Source organism: Hibiscus syriacus, unplaced genomic scaffold (genome assembly GCF_006381635.1).
Source record: "Hibiscus syriacus cultivar Baekdansim isolate YM2019G1 unplaced genomic scaffold, ASM638163v2 tig00110393_pilon, whole genome shotgun sequence".
In the NCBI taxonomy this organism is placed as follows: domain Eukaryota; kingdom Viridiplantae; phylum Streptophyta; class Magnoliopsida; order Malvales; family Malvaceae; genus Hibiscus; species Hibiscus syriacus.
Window position 1 is genome coordinate 1696765 of NW_024062721.1, and position 18693 is coordinate 1715457.

The 18693-nt window shown below is 34.6% G+C and overlaps 1 protein-coding gene across 1 annotated transcript; it reads left to right on the forward strand.

The window, feature by feature from the left end:
- Positions 1 to 9309: 9309 nt before the first annotated feature.
- LOC120123450 (PHD finger protein ALFIN-LIKE 2-like) lies at positions 9310 to 13113 on the forward strand. The gene is made up of 5 exons (XM_039142341.1): positions 9310 to 9479; positions 9576 to 9608; positions 10188 to 10410; positions 12336 to 12456; positions 12588 to 13113. The coding sequence occupies exons 1-5, from the start codon at positions 9392 to 9394 to the stop codon at positions 12834 to 12836; spliced, it is 714 nt and encodes a 237-aa protein (XP_038998272.1). The 5' UTR covers positions 9310 to 9391; the 3' UTR covers positions 12837 to 13113.
- Positions 13114 to 18693: the final 5580 nt, after the last annotated feature.

Here is an 18693-nt window from a genome sequence, read left to right on the forward strand (position 1 = left end):
TTATTTTGAAATCAAGTTTCAAGTTTGAAATTACTCCCCCTTACTCTAATACTACTCCTCTTTAAAAACGCTTTGAACATTTCCCCCCCTTTTTGTTAAATCAAAAAGACTCGTAAAAGATTTTAAACAAGGTTTTGAAATCATTTAGCCAATTGATTATAAATATATCTTAAGCCGCTAAGATCACAATCAAGAGAAACGTTAGCCATTAGTTTCATAATCAATATTCATAAACAATGTGACATGGCAAAATTGGTCATATAGCTAACATGATGTAAATGATGCAATAATGAATAAATTTAACCACACCAAATATATAGAAATATAAGTTCAAACCATCCATAAATCCAAACAAATTCAAAGTCAATCAATCCACAAATTCAAACATTCCAAAATATTCAAAATGTTAAAACAATAAGCTTTAAGTTCAAAGTACTAAAGCATAACACAGAATCAAGCATCCGTAGGAGGATCGGGAGAAGGAAAATGTGTTCATTCATAGAAGCGTTGTTTGTGCGCATATCCCGGAGAATTTCCAATTGTTGAGCTCCCATTGTGGATAAATAAGATTCTATGGAAGTGAAGCGAGAATCCATGGAAGTGAAGCGAGAATCCATGGAAGCATATCGGAAATCGAATGTCTCCATAAAGGATTAAAAATATGGAGGCATTTGATCCTCTGGATGTGCTTGTTCCTCTACTCGTGCTTGTTCCTCGTGCTGTTCTGGTTCATCGTCAGAGTCGTCAACTTCATGCGGTTGCTTACCGGTACGAACCCAAAGACCAGTTTCTTCATTAATCTTCCATCCCGATTTAGTTAAAGAGAAAATATTGATTTGGTTTTTGAGGGGAAAGGAAGCATCAAGACCAACTCTAAGCCCAACCTTCTTAAACAGATTACTAAGAATACAACTGTAAACTAAAGAAGAACACAATTTCTTATTGGGAACAAGATTTACGGTTTCGACAAGTTCAGCAAAAATAATATGTGGAAGGTTAATTTTGTGATTATTTTGGACACAATGAAGCCAAAATAGATATAAGGCATGAAGAGTAGAGTAACGGCCCCCAGATGATCGAAACCACCAAGAGATCATTAGGTGAAGAAAACGGTCATGAAAGTCTAGAATACTTGCATTATCCCTTCGTTTATACTGAGATCCTACCGTAAGTTTTTCATTGTCTAACCCTTCATTATCTAATCCTAATACTTTGGCAATGGATTCCGAGTCAATATGAAAGAATCGTCCTAAAATATAGGATCGAATCCCTATGGTTAAGGTTTTCTCTTGGTTTTTAATGCAAATAGCATTAGAGTAGAAGATACGAACAAGTTGATGGTAGACAATGGGTTCAAGCTCAAAGCGTTTGTCAAATTTCCACTCATTAAGAGTAGGAAGATGATGAAAATTCATGTCTAACATGGCTTGAAGAGATGGGATACGCTCTTCCCGGATTTTGTAGGACTCAAAGTATTGACAAAACCTATAGTAGATATTTTATTTACGACCGGGTTCATTAAAACAAGAATTGAGAATGGTCATGTTTGGATCATCGGGATTAGGAATAGGAATTTGTGGGATAGGTGGAGGATTTGGAGGTGAGTTTGGAGGTTGGCTAGAACGACTAGAGGAGGCCCTAGAACGTTTATGAGACATAGTTTAAGATAATCGGAATGGAAAGATAACCTGCATTTTTAAAAACATATGCATGCAAAATAATCAATCCCAAAACTCAATTGAGTCCTCAATATTTCAAGGTTCTCTAAACCAATCCTAATAGGCAAAGTTTTTTGAAAAACTTATTGAAAAATAAAGGTTTTGAAAATCAATATATGTATAGTTTTCATAACAACAACGTAATTCAATCAAAACACAATAATTTGAAAAATAATTTTTTTTTATTTCGAAAATTTCAAAGAATTTTGGAAAATTCTTGTGTTTTTGATGAAATTAGTTGTAAAATCTAGTTTCTAATCACTAAACAATCAATGTCTGATCTAAAGTTCAACCTAGAACTAATTAAAACTAATTCTAAAATCAAAAATTGATTAAATAGAGGTTTTAGAAAAATACCTTGAAGAATTTCAAATTTGAGTGAGATTAGATGAAGTTTGCACGTTTTTGATGATTCCAACAGGTTTAGGAGATGATATTTGAAGAGAATTCATTTTAAAAATGATGTTTTGATGAAATATGGAGATAGGGTGAATGTAGAGATGAGAAATGGCATGAAGAGAATATTTGAGGGTTTGAGTTTTTGGGTGTTTTGCCCGTGTTAAAAACCAGAACCCCATGGGGGTATCGATTCCCTTTGCACTAAAATGCTAAAATTTGATTTTTTTTAAATACTCAAAATGCTAAATTAATTTTCTTTAGTGGTATTGGCAACTCATATATTGAAAATTAATCATGTTCAATCAATCAAATTTATCATTAAAAATTATTTGACCATAAAGTTAATTTTCACCAAAAATCATAAACCCCCTAAATAAAAGCAATATATGTAGAAAAAAATTACTATTATATGTATTTTTCATTTATTCTTAAAAGTGCTAAAATTATTTTAAACACTAAGTGAAGATAGGTTGGTCAAACCTAATTCTCTCCTAAGTGTCCAAAATCTTTCATTGTCTAAAGGCTTTGTAAATATATCCGCTAACTGATGCAAAGTATCAACAAATTCTAGAACTACATCTTCCTTAGTGACATGGTCTCTAATGAAGTGATGTCTTATTTCAATGTGCTTAGTTCTAGAGTGTTGGATGGGATTTTTAGTGAGACAAATAGCACTAGTATTGTCACACTTGATAGGAATAGTACCTACTTCAATTCCATAATCAAAAAGTTGTTGTTTCAACCATAAAACTTGTGCACAACAACTACCGGCTGAAATGTATTCCGCTTCAGTGGTAGATAATGCAACATAATTTTGTTTGTTTGAAAACCAAGAAATCAACATATTTCCAAGGAATTGGCAAGTACCAGAGGTGCTTTTCCTATCTAATTTGCATCATTCATAATCCGCATCAGGAAAGGCATGCAAGCTAAAGCTAGAGTCTCTAGGATACCAAAGTCCTAAACTAGGAGTGTCCTTAAGGTATCTAAAGATTCTCTTAACAGCTAGTAAATGTGATTCCTTAGGGCATGATTAAAATATAGCACATAAGCAAACACTAAACATAATGTCCGGTCTACTTGCAGTTAGATAAAGTAAAGATCCAATCATTGACCTATATAATTTAACATCTACACATTTACCTCATTCATCTAAGTCAAGCTTTGTTGAAGAGCTCATTGGAGTGTCATGAGGCTTGCCATTTTCTAGTCCAAATTTCTTGAGCATAACTTTGATGTACTTAGCTTGATTGATGAAGATGACATCTTTTCTTTGCTTGATTTAGAGTCCCAAGAAAAAAGAGAGCTCCCCCATCATGCTCATTTCGAATTCGTTTTGCATTAGCTTAGAAAATTCTTGGCAAAGAACATCATTAGTAGAACCAAATATTATATCATCAACATAAATTTGAACTACTAATAAATCTTTACCTTTATGCTTTAAAAACAATGTAGTGTCAACCTTCCCTTTTGAAAAACCTTTTTCAATTAAAAAGTTTAACAATCTTTCATACCAAGCTCTAGGAGCTTGTTTTAAACCATAAAGTTCTTTTGTCAATTTAAGAACATGATCCGGAATTTTGAATCTTCAAAACCTGGAGGTTGTTCCACATACACTTCTTCTTTTATAAAACCATTTAAAAATGCACTTTTAACATCCATTTGATATAATTTAAATTCATGAAAACATGCAAATGCTAATAACATTCTAATTGCTTCCATCCTAGCTACGGGAGCGTATGTTTCATCATAGTCTATGCCCTCTTCTTGAGTATACCCTTGAGTAGGGCTGTAAATGAGACGGGACAGATCGCGAGCTACTCTAGATTGACTCGATCAAAGCTCGATAAATACTCGAGCTCGACTCGAGTTCTTAACGAGCCGAAACGAGCTACTCGATATTCGACTCGAAAAGCTCGTGAGCAGCTCGAAAATATAATATATTAAGATTTTATTTTTTTAGAAATAAATTATTAATAATATTAATATTTATGTATTGATTTTTTATAAAAAAATACACTAAGATTTCTTGTATTTAAGGTTCATGTTCGAGTTTGAGTTTGAGGCTTCAATCGAGTTAAGTTTAATAAATTTTTTTCATTTCGAGCCTTTTCGAGCTGCTCACGAGCTTCAGTTTAGGATTTCGAGTTCGAGTCGAGCTTTATTTCAAAGTTTTCGAGTCGAGTCGAGCTCAGCAATACTCGAGCTCGACTCGGCTCGTTTACACCCCTACCCTTGAGCAACAAGTCTAGCATTGTTTCTCACTATATTACCACTCTCATCAAGCTTATTCCTAAATACCCATATAGTACCTACAGTAGATTTATTACTAGGCCTTTCAAGTAATGTTCATACTTTACTTCTCTCAAATTGATTTAACTCTTCTTGCATAGCCATAATCCAATGTTCATCATTTAATGCTTCTTTAATATTCTTAGGCTCTATGCATGAGATAAATGCAACATAATTACAAATATTTCTAAGAGAAGATCGAGTTGTTACCCCTTTGGATGGATCACCTATAATCTCACCATCCTTGACATAGTTGTATTCCCTTGGATAAGATACTTCCATTTCTTCAATGGTTGGATTCTCGAGAGGATCATGAGTTTCCTCATCTTTCGTTTCTTCCTTTGATGATGATTCTCCAACGTCATGTCTAACGTCATTTGCTTGTACAATACCTACATCATCATTAACATAAGAATCCTTCCTCGGAAGGAGATTATCATCGAAAACAACATGTATAGACTCTTCTACAACTAAAGTTCTTTTATTAAATACTCGATAAGCTTTAGAATTTAAGGAATAACCCAGAACAATTCCTTCATCACTTTTAGCATCAAATTTGCCAAGGTTTTCTTTACCGTTGTTTAAAACAAAACATTTACATCCAAAAGGATGAAAATAGCTAATGTTAGGCTTTTTATTTTTGAAAATTTCATATGGAGTTTTCTTTAAAATTGGCCTAATCATTACTCGATTTACAACATAACAAGCGGTATTTGTGGCTTCCGCCCAAAAATATTTTGGCAAATTATTTTCACAAAGCATGGTTCTAGCAATTTCTTCTAAAGTTCGATTTTTCCTCTCAACAACTCCATTTTGTTGAGGGGTTCTAGGTGCTGAAAAATTATGGCTAATACCATTAGAATTACAAAACTCATTAAATCCAAGATTTTCAAATTCAGTGCCATGATCACTTCTAACACTAGTGATAGAGTAACCTTTTTCGTTTTGGATTACTTTTGAAAATGTGATGAAATTTTCTAATACTTCATCTTTAGTACTTAAGAATAGAACCCAAGTATATCTAGAATAATCATCTACCAAGACAAATGCATATTGTTTTCCACCCAAGCTAGTAGTCCTAGTTGGCCCAAAAAGATCTATATGGATCAATTGTAATACTCTACTAGTTGACACATCATTAATGGATTTAAAAGAAACTCGCTTTTGTTTTCCTTTAGCACAAGCATCACATATTTTATCATTATCAAATTTTAGTTTAGGCAGCCCTCGAACCAATTCTCCTTGAACTAACCGTTGCAAAACACTCATGCTAGCATGTCCTAGTCTCCTATGCCATAACCAACTATCATGCTCATCTTTTGCAACTAGACATAAATTAGTCACATTAATAGAATCTAAATGCACCATGTAAATGTTTTCTATTCTATGACTAACAAGCATTATCCGATTAGATGCAATGTCAATAACTTTACAACCATTAGTTTCAAACATGACATTGAATCCTTTATCACAAAATTGACTAATACTCAAAAGATTATGCTTTAATCCATTCACATATAAAACATTTTTTATTTGTATGGAAGAGGTATTACCTATTGTACCTATACCTTCAATGTGACCTTTTGAATTATCACCAAAAGTCACTTCTCCTCCATTTTTGGCGTTAAGCTCTATGAACTGGTTTTTGTCCCCGGTCATGTGTCTCGAGCATCCACTATCAAGGTACCATGAATTTGAATTTGTTTCCCATGCCTTGTAGCAATGCTCCTTTCCCTATAAACATAGATTAATTTTTTATTTTTGGTACCCAAATTCTTTTGTGTCCATATTCATTAGTTTCTAAAATCCTAGTCCCCTTAGGTATCCATTTGTGTAGGATATCTTTATCTTTAGTAGTAATGAGTTCTTTAGGAACCCACATACTTTTAACGATTTTTCCATTAGAGGTTCTTTGGGGACCTCTATGATTGTAGTTTTTAAAAACTTTTCTAACAAAGTTTGACTTTAAATTTTCTCCTTTTTCAAAACGTTTTGTTCCAACTTTATCAAAAGAAGTTTTAAGATCATCAATCTTCTTTTGATGATCGTCATGAACTTTTGAAAGTAAGTTATGCAAATCAGTATTTTTCTTTTCAAAATCATTAATTTTGATTTGCAATTCTTTGATCTTACTTTCAAGCTCATTGTTGGTCTTGGATATAAGACTATTTTCATTTTTCAATTTTGAAATATCATTTTTGTATTTTGAAAATATAGTATTATAATCCGAAGCCAACCCATTATAATCCTCTAGTAACTCATCATAAGATAATTCATCCAAATCGAATGAGTTAGAGGTTATCTTAGAATCTTCCTCGATAGCCATCAAGCACAAGTTTGCAACTTCTTCTTCCTCTTCATCGAAACCTTCTTCATCGCTCCATGTAGCTACATGAGCCTTGTGCTTCTTTTTGGATTGACCATTTTTCTTCAATTGTGGGCAATCATATTTGACATGCCCCGGCTTTTTGCATTCATAGCAAATGATCGGGTCTTTCTCCTTCGATTCAGTTTTGAAGCCTTTATACGTTTGAATTTTCTTCCTCGGTTGGGCATCATCAACTTTCTGAATCGTTTGGCAAATAATGCCATTTCCTCGTCATCATCATCGTCATTCGAATCACTTTCATCTTTTGTGGATTTGAGAGCAACTACAATGTTTTTCTTTTTCTCCTTCTCCTTTGGTGTCTCGTCAATCTTATCGAGGTCCACTTCATCTTCAAGCATCATTTCATGAGTGAGAAGGGAACCGATTAGTTCTTCAAGAGTTAAGGACGTTAGGTCCTTAGACTCGATGATTGCCGTCTTCTTTGATTGCCACGATTTTGGAAGGGAGTAGACTAACTTCCTCACAAGCTTTTCATTTGAAATGATCTCTCCATATGATTTGAGACCATTGACAATCGTTGAAAATCTATCCGTCATAGCTTTGATATCCTCATTTGGTTTCATCCTGAAATTTTCATAGCTATGCGTTAGAATACTAATTTTAGATTTCTTTACCTCATCGGTACCTTCATGAGTGACTTGAAGTTTGTCCCATATTTCTTTGGCGGTTGTACAAGATGAAACTCTTCCGTATTCATCTGGTCCAAGAGAACAAAATATGATATGGATGGCTTTGGAGTTGAGCTGGAACATTCTTGTCTCTCCTTCACTCCACAATCTTGGATGAGTGAGAGGCTTGATGTATTATTCTTCTACGGCATTCCATGCTCCCATGTCACTTGCTTGAATGAAGTACATTATCCTAGTTTTCCAATAGGCATAGTTAGCCCTATTGAAGAAATGAGGCTTGTTGACGGGCATCGAATCGAGACCGAAGACGAAGTTTGAAGTAGAGGCCATTGATGACTTTGATTATCGATGTAACTCTTCCCGAATCGACTCAAGAGGCGATTAAACCTTCAAATGAGTTAGGCTCTGATGCCAATTGTTGAGTTAATCGATCGATGGAATCGGCCAAGAGGGGGTGAATTGGTAATAAAAATTTTGGTGGAAGCTTTTGCAGAAAATTGAAAGTAATTGCACAACGATTTACAATGGTTCGACTTTATCAACCAAAGTCTACGTCCACTACCTTAGCTATCCACACTAAGGATTTTCCAACAAATTCACTAATTTGTTCTTTCTTTTGAGGCCAAAGAGATAACCTTACAATTCCCTCAAGAATATACCCCAATTCTTGAGAACACTCTTTTCTCAAAGAGAATATTACAAATTTGCAAACTTACAAGAAAAACCTCATAAGGCAAATATGTTTGCACAATTCTAGAACAAAGAAAGAACACTCAAGAATAAATACAATTGAGCACAATAAGTGTTCTTGAAAGCAAAATGAATATTGAATGAAAAATAGACTTGAAATGTTCAAACTTGAGGTTTGATGCTTTCTCTTTGATTCTCTCTTGATTCTAGTTGCTTGATGTTTCTTATTATTGATCAATGGCTTCTAAGCTTGTTTAAATACACCTTGAATCACTTCTGAACGTTGGGGATTATTAATGAAGTTATTGGAGCCGTTTAAGTGTGAAAACAATTAATATTTCTGCTTGGAGCGTGGGGGAATCGGTTCCCTAAGTGTAAAATTCAAATATTTCGACCGTTGATCAGGGGGAATCGGTACCCCCTTGGGGGAGAATCAGTTCCCTCCGAGCATACTGGAATTTCTCGGAGCCAAACCATTCAGGGGGGAATCGGTACCCCTTGGGGGGAATCTGTTCCCTATAAGCAATCTGGAATTTTTGGCTTTGAAATGGTTCGAAATATTTTGTAAAATCGTTTTGAAATTATTTTAAGATTAAAACTTAATTTTACACTTGAGTAACGATTAAAATGATATTTGAAAGATTTGAAGTAATATTTTGATATTCGAATAATTATATCGAATATTCTTAGAAAATCTTTTTGGAAAATCTTAAAATTCATTTAACTTAATTTGTTATATCGAAATATCAAAATGTTTTCAACAAAGTTAATTTTGTTTAATATATGCATTTTTTAAAAATATTAGTCCTAACTCAAACAATAACAGTTAATTTCAATAGGCAAATTGCTATTATTAGTTTAGTACTATGCTTAATTTATATATTTGGTCACTGTTTAAAATTTAATCGTTTTTAATTCTAGAATTGAACAGAAAAATCAAGAGTAAAATAATAAAATTAAAAAAATAAAGAGACTAAAAATGTCTGAACTAGAATACATGAACTAAGTAAAAAATTTAAGCATAGTATAAGGATTAATAACATAAATTTACCAAGTATAAAAAAGTAAAGTATCAAGTTAAATTTAAGTATAAGGAATAAATCTCGAATTTGATTAATAAAGGAGGATCAGAATCACAATTTAACCTAAAAAAGTCATGGGAATAACCGACCGATTCCGTTTCCGAAAATAAGACTCTCGCTTTTTAGTTTTTGCACACATAAAAAATAAATAAATTATAAATTATAGTACATCTTATTTGGAGGAAAAAAGAAATGGCTACTTCTAGTCCTCGCACAGTCGAAGAGATCTTCAAAGACTATAGCGCTCGACGGTCTGGTCTCGTTCGCGCTCTTACTTACGGTGATGTTCCCTTTCTGTAAACCCTAAGTTCATTTGTTGAATTCATCTTCAACTTGTTTTTTAATATTGCTTTTGCTTTCGTGTGATTTGGATCAGATGTAGATGATTTCTACTCGCAATGCGATCCAGGTAAATTTCTTTTCTGTTTTCTTATTTTTCTTTCTTTTCTGAGGGAAATACAGATAGAAATTCTGTTTGTCTGCGATGCTTTTGATTTAGAGTGAGCTAAGTAGTTTCTTGGTTGATAGAATCGATCCGATTCAATTTTGAAGCGCGGAGCTTCCTTTGAGCCTCTGCATGCGATATTCCTTAATTGATCCAAGGTTTATGATTTTTTATCCGCTGTTGGATTTTCAATCTACATCGCGACTTTCTCTTTAGGTAAATTGCAAATGAGTGGCATTTTACTCTAGGAAGTTGATGGAAATTTGCGAGGAAATTTTTATCGAACTTTTCACTTATTTTAGACCCTTAGTATGAATTTGTTTTCCATTTTTCTTTGAGACTGCTAGACTTCTTTTCGGTGTTGCGAAGGATGTGCAATATAGAATACATTTTTGGTTTCTTTTCATTTTTCCTGCACTTTCTTTTATATGCTAAATCCAGTTGAGAAATGTGCAAGTTGTGCTTTATTAGAGGTTGTAGGATTTGTGATTTTGATCACAGATTTTATATTTGTTTGAAGCATTTTGATTTTTTGTTGCTTAGATAAGGAGAATTTGTGTTTGTATGGACACCCAAACGAGGCTTGGGAGGTTGCTTTACCAGCAGAGGAAGTTCCACCGGAGCTCCCTGAGCCCGCCTTGGGTATTAATTTTGCAAGAGATGGGATGAACCGTAAAGACTGGCTTTCACTGGTTGCTGTGCATTGTGATTGTTGGTTGCTTTCCGTGTCTTTCTACTTTGGAGCTCGACTCAATCGCAATGAGAGGTATTTTGTAATGGCATCTATCTCCTTTAGTGGAATTGGAATGTTTATTATTACTTTTGCACTAATATTGTGTTTATGGTCCAAGTTTGCTTCTCTTGTAGATGCTCTAAACAATTATACATCTTAGTCATAGGGGTATAAGAATATAATTTGACATGTGTTGCTGAAATTGGACAAGATAACCATTGGAGCTGTGATGATAATGTCAGGATACTTTTTCTATTTTGGCCACTCTTAGAAGAAATGTCCTTTATTGGGTGGAATTTATTCTATAGGGTCATGGTTTTGTTATGTTTCTTTTGATCATTTTGTCTTTGAGCTAGACTAATAAATGTGGGACTGCTACAATGATGAAATATATTGTTGGTTATTAGATATAAACGCATGAATATGTGGTTTCTTTGTGCTTTCTTCATCCAATTACCCTTCTTATGGACTTCATATTTTAGGCTTTAAATTAGTAAGTTATTGATTCCATATCGTTCACTCGATATTTTGAGTTTGTAAAACCCTGGTACTTATTAATCACATGAGGCCATGAATATTGTCTTTTAGGTGGTTTACATTCACTGAACTTAATTTTGTATAGGAATCGGTGTGTTCATACTGTTCTGTTGAGATTGAGGGAGAGTGAAGTGTTGATTTGAACTTGAGATGAGAGTGAAACTCTACAGAAGAAATTTTATTTGGGTGGAGGTTGGTGAATGGATGGTCAAGTTCTTGGAACTTAGAAGTTCATGGCCATTTAAGGAGGTTCATTGCCAGCATTTAACTGGCAGAATCAATAGAACTTAAAATTGCACTTTAAGTGCACGACAAAGTGATGTTAATAACAGACTAGGAATCCTATTTCATCTTATAAGCTTTGGCAAACCTTGGGATGCATACAATCTAGTTGGGTTCTCTGTTCTAGCCACCAAGCCTGTAACGTGTACATTTTCAGATAATTCACCACCGACACAATGTTAATGACCTTACTTGTATCTTTTTATGAGTTTTCTTTAATCTAGACTCTAGTGTCATCCACTCTGTTTATGGATTGTAAGATGGGAATCTAGAGATTTTACCTTCTATTCTCTATCTCAATAACCCTTTAAGACCACTGTCTCCTTCTCATCTGATGCTTTTATCCTCAATCTAGGAGGGCTACTTTGAGGGCCCTTCCTAAATAACTTGAGAATGATCCCGTGTCAGTAATTGCCACTTGCTATGACTTCTAATTTAATTCAGTTAAGATGTTTAGCACTTAGTTAATGTTATTTGCTAAACACTCGTTGTTCCTTTATTGGAGTTTGTGGTAGGATAGGCATTCTAAGCTTTTAATTGTGTAAGATACCTATTGTAAGAACATTTTCTTAATTACAACCTGAATTCAATAATGGCCTCTTGTGGCATCCCTGCTCGCTCTCCCCCCTCTTCTTTTTGTCTCCATTCTAGCAGCCAAGGGAACAGCATGATGGAAGTCACTAGCTCTCCCACCCTTTCCCTCGTAAATTTTGAGTACATCTTAAATTAGCTCTACCTGCTGTGCGGGGTCTGTTTTTTTTTTTGGGTAACGTTATATTTTGAGGTTTCAGGCCTGGCAAAATAGGATATTGATGGAAGAGACTTGTAACAACTCTTTCAGTCATAGATGATCCTTATATATTGCGGAAAATGATATATCTGCTAAAGTAGTTAGAAGGACACGCTCAACCAGCACTTTTGATCTTCGAAGTTAACTAGTTGAGAATCTCCAATTTGATCATTTGGGTCTTAAATTGGTAACTCCTTGCTCTAATTGTGCCGGACAACCATGCATACATATTTTGCAAGCATACATTTTTTTTTACCTGTGATATCAATGCTCTCTGTCTCTCTCGATTTTCTTAAACTTTTTTGTGGCCAGACTATAAGTCACGAGTTTTCTGTTTTTTACTCAACAGGAAGCGCTTATTCAGCATGATAAATGATCTTCCGACTGTCTTTGAAGTTGTAACTGGTAGGAAGCCCGTCAAAGATAAGCCCTCAGTGGACAGTGGAAGCAAATCGCGAAACAGCACAAAGGTGAGTTTGTGATGCCCTCTCCATTCATGAGGATAATGAAATCAATTCGAACTGTTGACTGTGGAACTTTGTGTTACTGTTTCTTCTTTCACTTAGCTTTGTATTTATAATTTTACCTTTTTGCCTTTCAGAGGTCAATTGATGGACAACCAAGAAGCAATCCTAAGTTAGCTGACGAAAATTATGAGGAGGATGAAGAAGAGCAGGGTGATACATTTTGTGGCAGCTGTGGGGGAGGATACAATTCGGATGAGTTTTGGATCGGCTGTGACAACTGTGAACGGTGGTACCATGGAAAGTGTGTGAAGATAACACCAGCCAAGGCCGAACTGATTAAGTTTTACAAATGTCCATCATGCACAAAAAAGGTGAGGCAGTAGCAGCCGGTGGAGGGAGGAACTAACCCGATCTGTTTTATTCAAAGATGTTTTAAAGCAACACAGCTGAAATGAATGCAAATTCTTTTGGTACTGAAAAATCCTTCCTGGAATCGCAAACCAACTACTATGGTTCTTTAGGCACATGAATGAGATGCAGTGACCTAAAATGCATAGGATTTGTGTAGATTAATGTACTTTTTATTACTGTAACCTACATTTTCGTGGTCTGCAGCAGTGAATGCAGTCTTCCAGTTTTCAAATTTCGGAATCTGAGTTGAGACTTGGTTGCTATTTAGTCCTAATGGCTGTTTCAGGTGGTTTAATATTTATGTTGCTCAGTTCCTTGGATCTCCAGATTTGCCTTGTCTTTTGGTTTGGTCCGACTTGAGAAAATATATCTACATCTGTAGTTGAATCCTAGTTTCCACTGGTGCAAGACACTTTAGTTCAAGTAGGCTAGGCTAGTAGTTGTCACAGCATTCTTTTTAATGTTTTCTCAAGTTTTAATAAATATCAAGCGGAAGGCAATTTTCTCCTAATGGGAAAATAAATAAATAACAGAATTTAAAAATTTTGTTTTTATTTCTCGAGTAAATGTATAAACGCATGTAGTTGAAACCTGGTTTCTATATTGACTTTGTAGTATATCTTATCATTTCATTCAACATTTATTTATTTTTGGTAATATGCTTTTAATATCTAAATTATCAACTTTAATCTGTTTTAGTATTTAAACTTTTAATTTTTTTTAAAATCATATTTAAAATTTAGTTTTTGTTTTATTTTATTGGCACATTCAAATTTTAACCTTAAATTTTGATTTTTTTAAAGTTAATGTACTAAAATGGACAAAAATTGATAAATTAAGTATTAAACGCGTTAAATTTTTAACGGTAAGTACTAAAATGAAATAAAAACTAAACGTTGATATAATTTATGCATCATGTAGCTTACCCTTATTGACGGGACAAGTTATTTTTATCAGTAGTTGGTGATTTATTTTTTTTAGTTTAGACGTAGAATTATATTCAATTAGTACTTGAACTTAAGTCGGTGGTGATCCTTGTAAGGAGAGGAGTGAATGTTGAGGAAGACATGTAACGTCGGTGTGAGAGTTGGAATGTAGAGAGAGGAAGTCTATATCTTTCAGTTTTTTTATATATAAATACACGGACGATAAATTATATTTTACTTCTGGAGAAAATCATTTGGAAACTATCCAGTCTCCGTCAATAAAAATCCTCAGAAGATTTCGTTCTCTGAACAGAGCTTTAATAAATTTTTCAGAGACACTATTTTCAAAATTTTCAAAGATTATTTTCAAAATCATCCTCCGTTACCACCATCGGTCTCACCCGAAATCCCGATGGCATACGACTACTCGATCCTTCACACGGTGATTGCAGTGGAAAATCGATAATCGCATCATGAAGAACTACTTTTAGCCAATTGCAAAATCTTATGTTTATACGTCGTTAAGTGTTCAATCAGTCCGAAAATAAGAGGTTTCGACCATTGGGTAGTTATCTAATCAAATAACATGGGTATTCGGTCGATTAACGACGTTGGTGGCAACGGATAGTATTAAGGGATTAAAATTAGGATTTTGAGATTTTTTTTTAAATTTTATACAATTTTAGATTTTTTTATAAATAAACTATACTTTTATTTTTTTTATTTAAATAAAAAATTATAAATTATAAACATAACACATGTCATTTAACAGTTGAATTTAACGACATTACAATCTAGACACAAAATTGTAACGGTAAAAACGTTAATCACCTATTCTTAAAAAAAAAATTCAAACATCTAAAATGAATTTGGGTATAATTTGAATACTTAGGCAATAATTAAAAATGGGTAAATTATGGGTTTAGTACCTAAACTATCAATTTTATTCTGTTTCAATATCTAAACTTTCACTTTTTGTAAAATCATAGATGACATTTAGTTTTAATTTCATTATAGTATCGGCCATTAAAAACTTAACAGATGAGCTCACCTGGTGTCGCATCTACGATCGCTGACCATCGCATCCTTCAACCGATGAAGCCCAAACTTTCTAGCCCATACCTTTTCAATATCTCCAAATCTACGATAGACTCTTCAACTTCTTCATCCTCCGATCTCTGACGTCAACCGTCCGGTGGGCTTGAAACTGAAATATGTTGGTCGACTCATCATTCTTTTGTGGTTAACCATTCAAATTGTTCATCTTTCCACTGAAGTTATGCCCCTGTTTACTGGTGAATACTAAAATAAAATAAAAAATTAAACGTTAGACATTATTTTAAAAAAAATTAAAAGTTTAAATACTACAAACAGATAAAAATGATAGTTTAAGTGCTAACTACATAATTTACCCTAAAAACAAGAAGAGGAGGGACCCCTTCACTTTAAAGTTTGACCATAACAGAAAGCCGAGGAAGATGACCCACACTTTACTCTCTTCTTCTTCCCCCCAAAATCAACACTAACCCTTTCTTTAAAAACCCTCTCTACTGTGCTCTTTCTTTCTCCCTCACACCTTCTTCTTCAGTTCCAACTCTCTTAACTGTACTGATATAATCTTATTCTTCTCTGTGTCCCCCTCCACTGAGACTGCTTTTAGGTAACAAGACTTCAACTTTAGCTTTGCTTCTCCTTTTCTCTGTCTTTTAAAAGTACTTTTATGAATGTTTGCTCTGATTCTTTTATGAATTCATGAGTTATCGTCTGTTGGGGTTTCTGTTCGGTAAAAAGTTGTGGATTTTGGGTCTTTTCTTTTATGCTTTTAGAGTGTTTGAAATTGAAGTATATGTAATAATGTTTATTTATGGTTCCATGAATAGTAGCTTTTTATTAGATTTTCAGACTCTGGGTTGTTTTACTTTCAGGTCCTAGAATGAAAATTTTGCCATAAAGATTTCTTTGTACTTCGGTCTGGCACAGTTATAGAATGTTTTCTTCTTATTTGATTTTCGCTATGGAGTGAGACATTGAACTCTTGTTGCTGTAATAACTATGCAGGGCTGGTTGGGGATGTGATGTGGTTCAAAAAGTGAACTTGTTTCCTCAAATTTCACTATGGAAGGTGAGCTACAGGAGCGAAAAATGTCGCTTTATGTAATTGCTCTGTTGTGCTCGAATTGGCTGCCTCTAATGATCTGGTAGCCTTTAAGAATGAAGTAGAAGAGAAAGGTTTGGATCTTGGTGAGGCAAGTTTCTGGTATGGTAGAAGACTCTGGTCGAGAAAGATGGGATTTGAAGAGAGGACACCCTTGATGATCTGTGCCATGTTCGGTAGCGTTGATGTTTTGAAATACATCATTGAAGTGGGAAGATTGATGTGAATGGGGCCTGTGGTACTGATGGAGTTACTGATCTTCATTGTGCTGTTGCTGGTGGTTCGGAGTCTTCGGTTGAGATTATCAAGCTGTTGCTTGATGCATCTGCTGATGTTGATCATGTTGATGCTAATGGGAACAAGCCTATCGATCTGGTTGTGCCAGCTTTAAAGTCTTTGAGTAATTCCAGTAGAAAGGTAATTGAGTTGTTGCTAAAAGGTGAGAGTGTAATTGGTATTAGCTGTAACAACCCGAGAAAAAAAATTAAATTGGTGTAATTTGGTGAAATTTAGTGACTAAAATAAAATTTATGAAAATTTATAGGTTATTTTTGAAGTTGAAGGAAATCCAGAGATCAAGTCCTAAATTCCTCCAATAAGTGTCGACAGGTTTGATTATAAACCAAACGTGTTTTCTGATTTTGTGTTTGCTGATTTCAAAATCAGAAAACACAAGCAAATTATAAAATTTCCTCCTCCCGTGCGCTTACTTTCAAAGCCTGATTCCGACGTCGTCCGACTTCCAATCGTCAAATTGAAACCACCATTGTGTTTATCGTCGACTCGTGATCAAAACTCAGTAAACCAATTATAGCGAAACGCTGCCAAACGACGGAAATTTCGAGTCAAAGTATCGATGTTTTTTTACCACCACTGCCAGAAAAATCTTAAATTCATCTTCGATCATTGATCGGTTTTTGACACCTCTCGCACCATCGTGTTCCTGGTGTCGTTATGAGTCCGACAGTGTCGTCCTTGTCTCCGTAGGCGGCGGCGTGTGTGGGAGGTGGAATGGTCAAAGATTCGGCCGAGTTGAAATCGAGCTCTCCACCATTCAAAAATTTGAACCGAGGTTGGTAAGTGTCTCAAAATCGCTTAAAAGATTTTTTTGAAATTTTTGCATGAATTTTTGGAGGCCAGAGGCGGTCTCACGAATCCCCACGCGCCGCCCCTGCGCGTGGGGAAGATTCGAACTGCAGTTTAATTGGTTGATCGCCTTGATCGGTCCAAATCGGGTTGATCGACCCGACCCGTTGACCCGACCCGATCCGGTGACATTCTGGGAATTATTTTTAAAAATGTGATATTTTGGGAATTTTTGTGAAAAATGTGACATTCTGGAATTTTTTTGAAAGGTGACATTTTGGTAATTTTCGAACGTGGACTATTGAACCCCTTTGACCATAACTTTGACCGATTTTAAACGGCCATTAAACGACATTTGATTTTGTTCGAGTATACCTATTATGACATTTTTTGACGTGTCGAGTCCGTTTCCGAAGTCCGTTTTGCTAAATTCGAACCTGAAGGCCTCCAAATCATCAGTCAAACCCATTGACTTTGATTTTGACCAAGAATTTGAATTTTCGAAAAGTCATACTTTATGTTTTTCGACATCCTGATTCCGATTCCGCAATCCGTTTGGTCAAATTCAGACTCGAAATCTTCCAAATTGATAGTCAAACCCAGAAAATGCTTATATACTTAAGAATTTAGCTTTGAACAATTAAGTAAGACTTGGGGCTGATAAATTATTATTGTTTGAAGGTACAAGAGACTCTCCGGATCGTTCGACAGCTCGACCCAGCTCTTCTAGATCAGTTAAACCACGTGTGTCAGTATTCACCCGTAAGATCCGTAAATTTTATGATTTTAGAGATTAATTATATTACCCATTAGTAATATAGTGTTATTATAAATTAGGTTCGAAAACTGTAGCAGAACGCGGTGAGACCAACAATCAGTAGATATACTACTTGAACCTAATATCGAGGTGTGTTCCCTATTTATTATTGAACTGTTTTATTTGTTTTAATAAGTGGTACACTGAATTCTTTGGTTATTGTTTTATTAATGCACCGATTTAATGTGATGATTTATGAATTATGACCGCTATCTGATTTTGTTTTGAAATGGTATATGATTACCATGTTTATGAATTTATGGAATTTATGTCACGGTGCAATTGAATTTTTGGAATACAAATTTATAAAGTACAGCTCTGATCAAGCTGGAAAATTTTACGGACCTAATGTGACTCTTAGGTAGGCTCTGCGGCCCTGAGATCATTCTCGGGTAGGCCCTGCGGCCCTAAGATGTGTTCTTAAGTAGGCCCCACGACCCCAAAATCTATCTTGGGTAGGCTCTCAGGCCCTAAGATGTTCTCTTAGGGTAACTCTTTTATGAGATTCACTGCAGTACAATTTTTATGAGATTTATTGGATTATGATTTGTTTAGTGTACCTATTATGATTTTATAGTAATGTTGGGACACACTGAGCCTAGCTCACTTTTCGAAAATGTTTTTCCCTTTCAGATACTGTTGGTTAGATACACCTGATCGAGCACTTGGAGGATCAACATATCTCTTGAAGTATATCGTATTGTAATGTTTTATCTTTTAAGTTGAATTTATTTTGGTAACATGAGCCTTATTTTAAAGTATTGGATTTTATAAAGACTACTCATTTGCTACTTATATTTGATTTATCGTAAATTTAAATTTTTAAGACATGTTTAAATTAATTT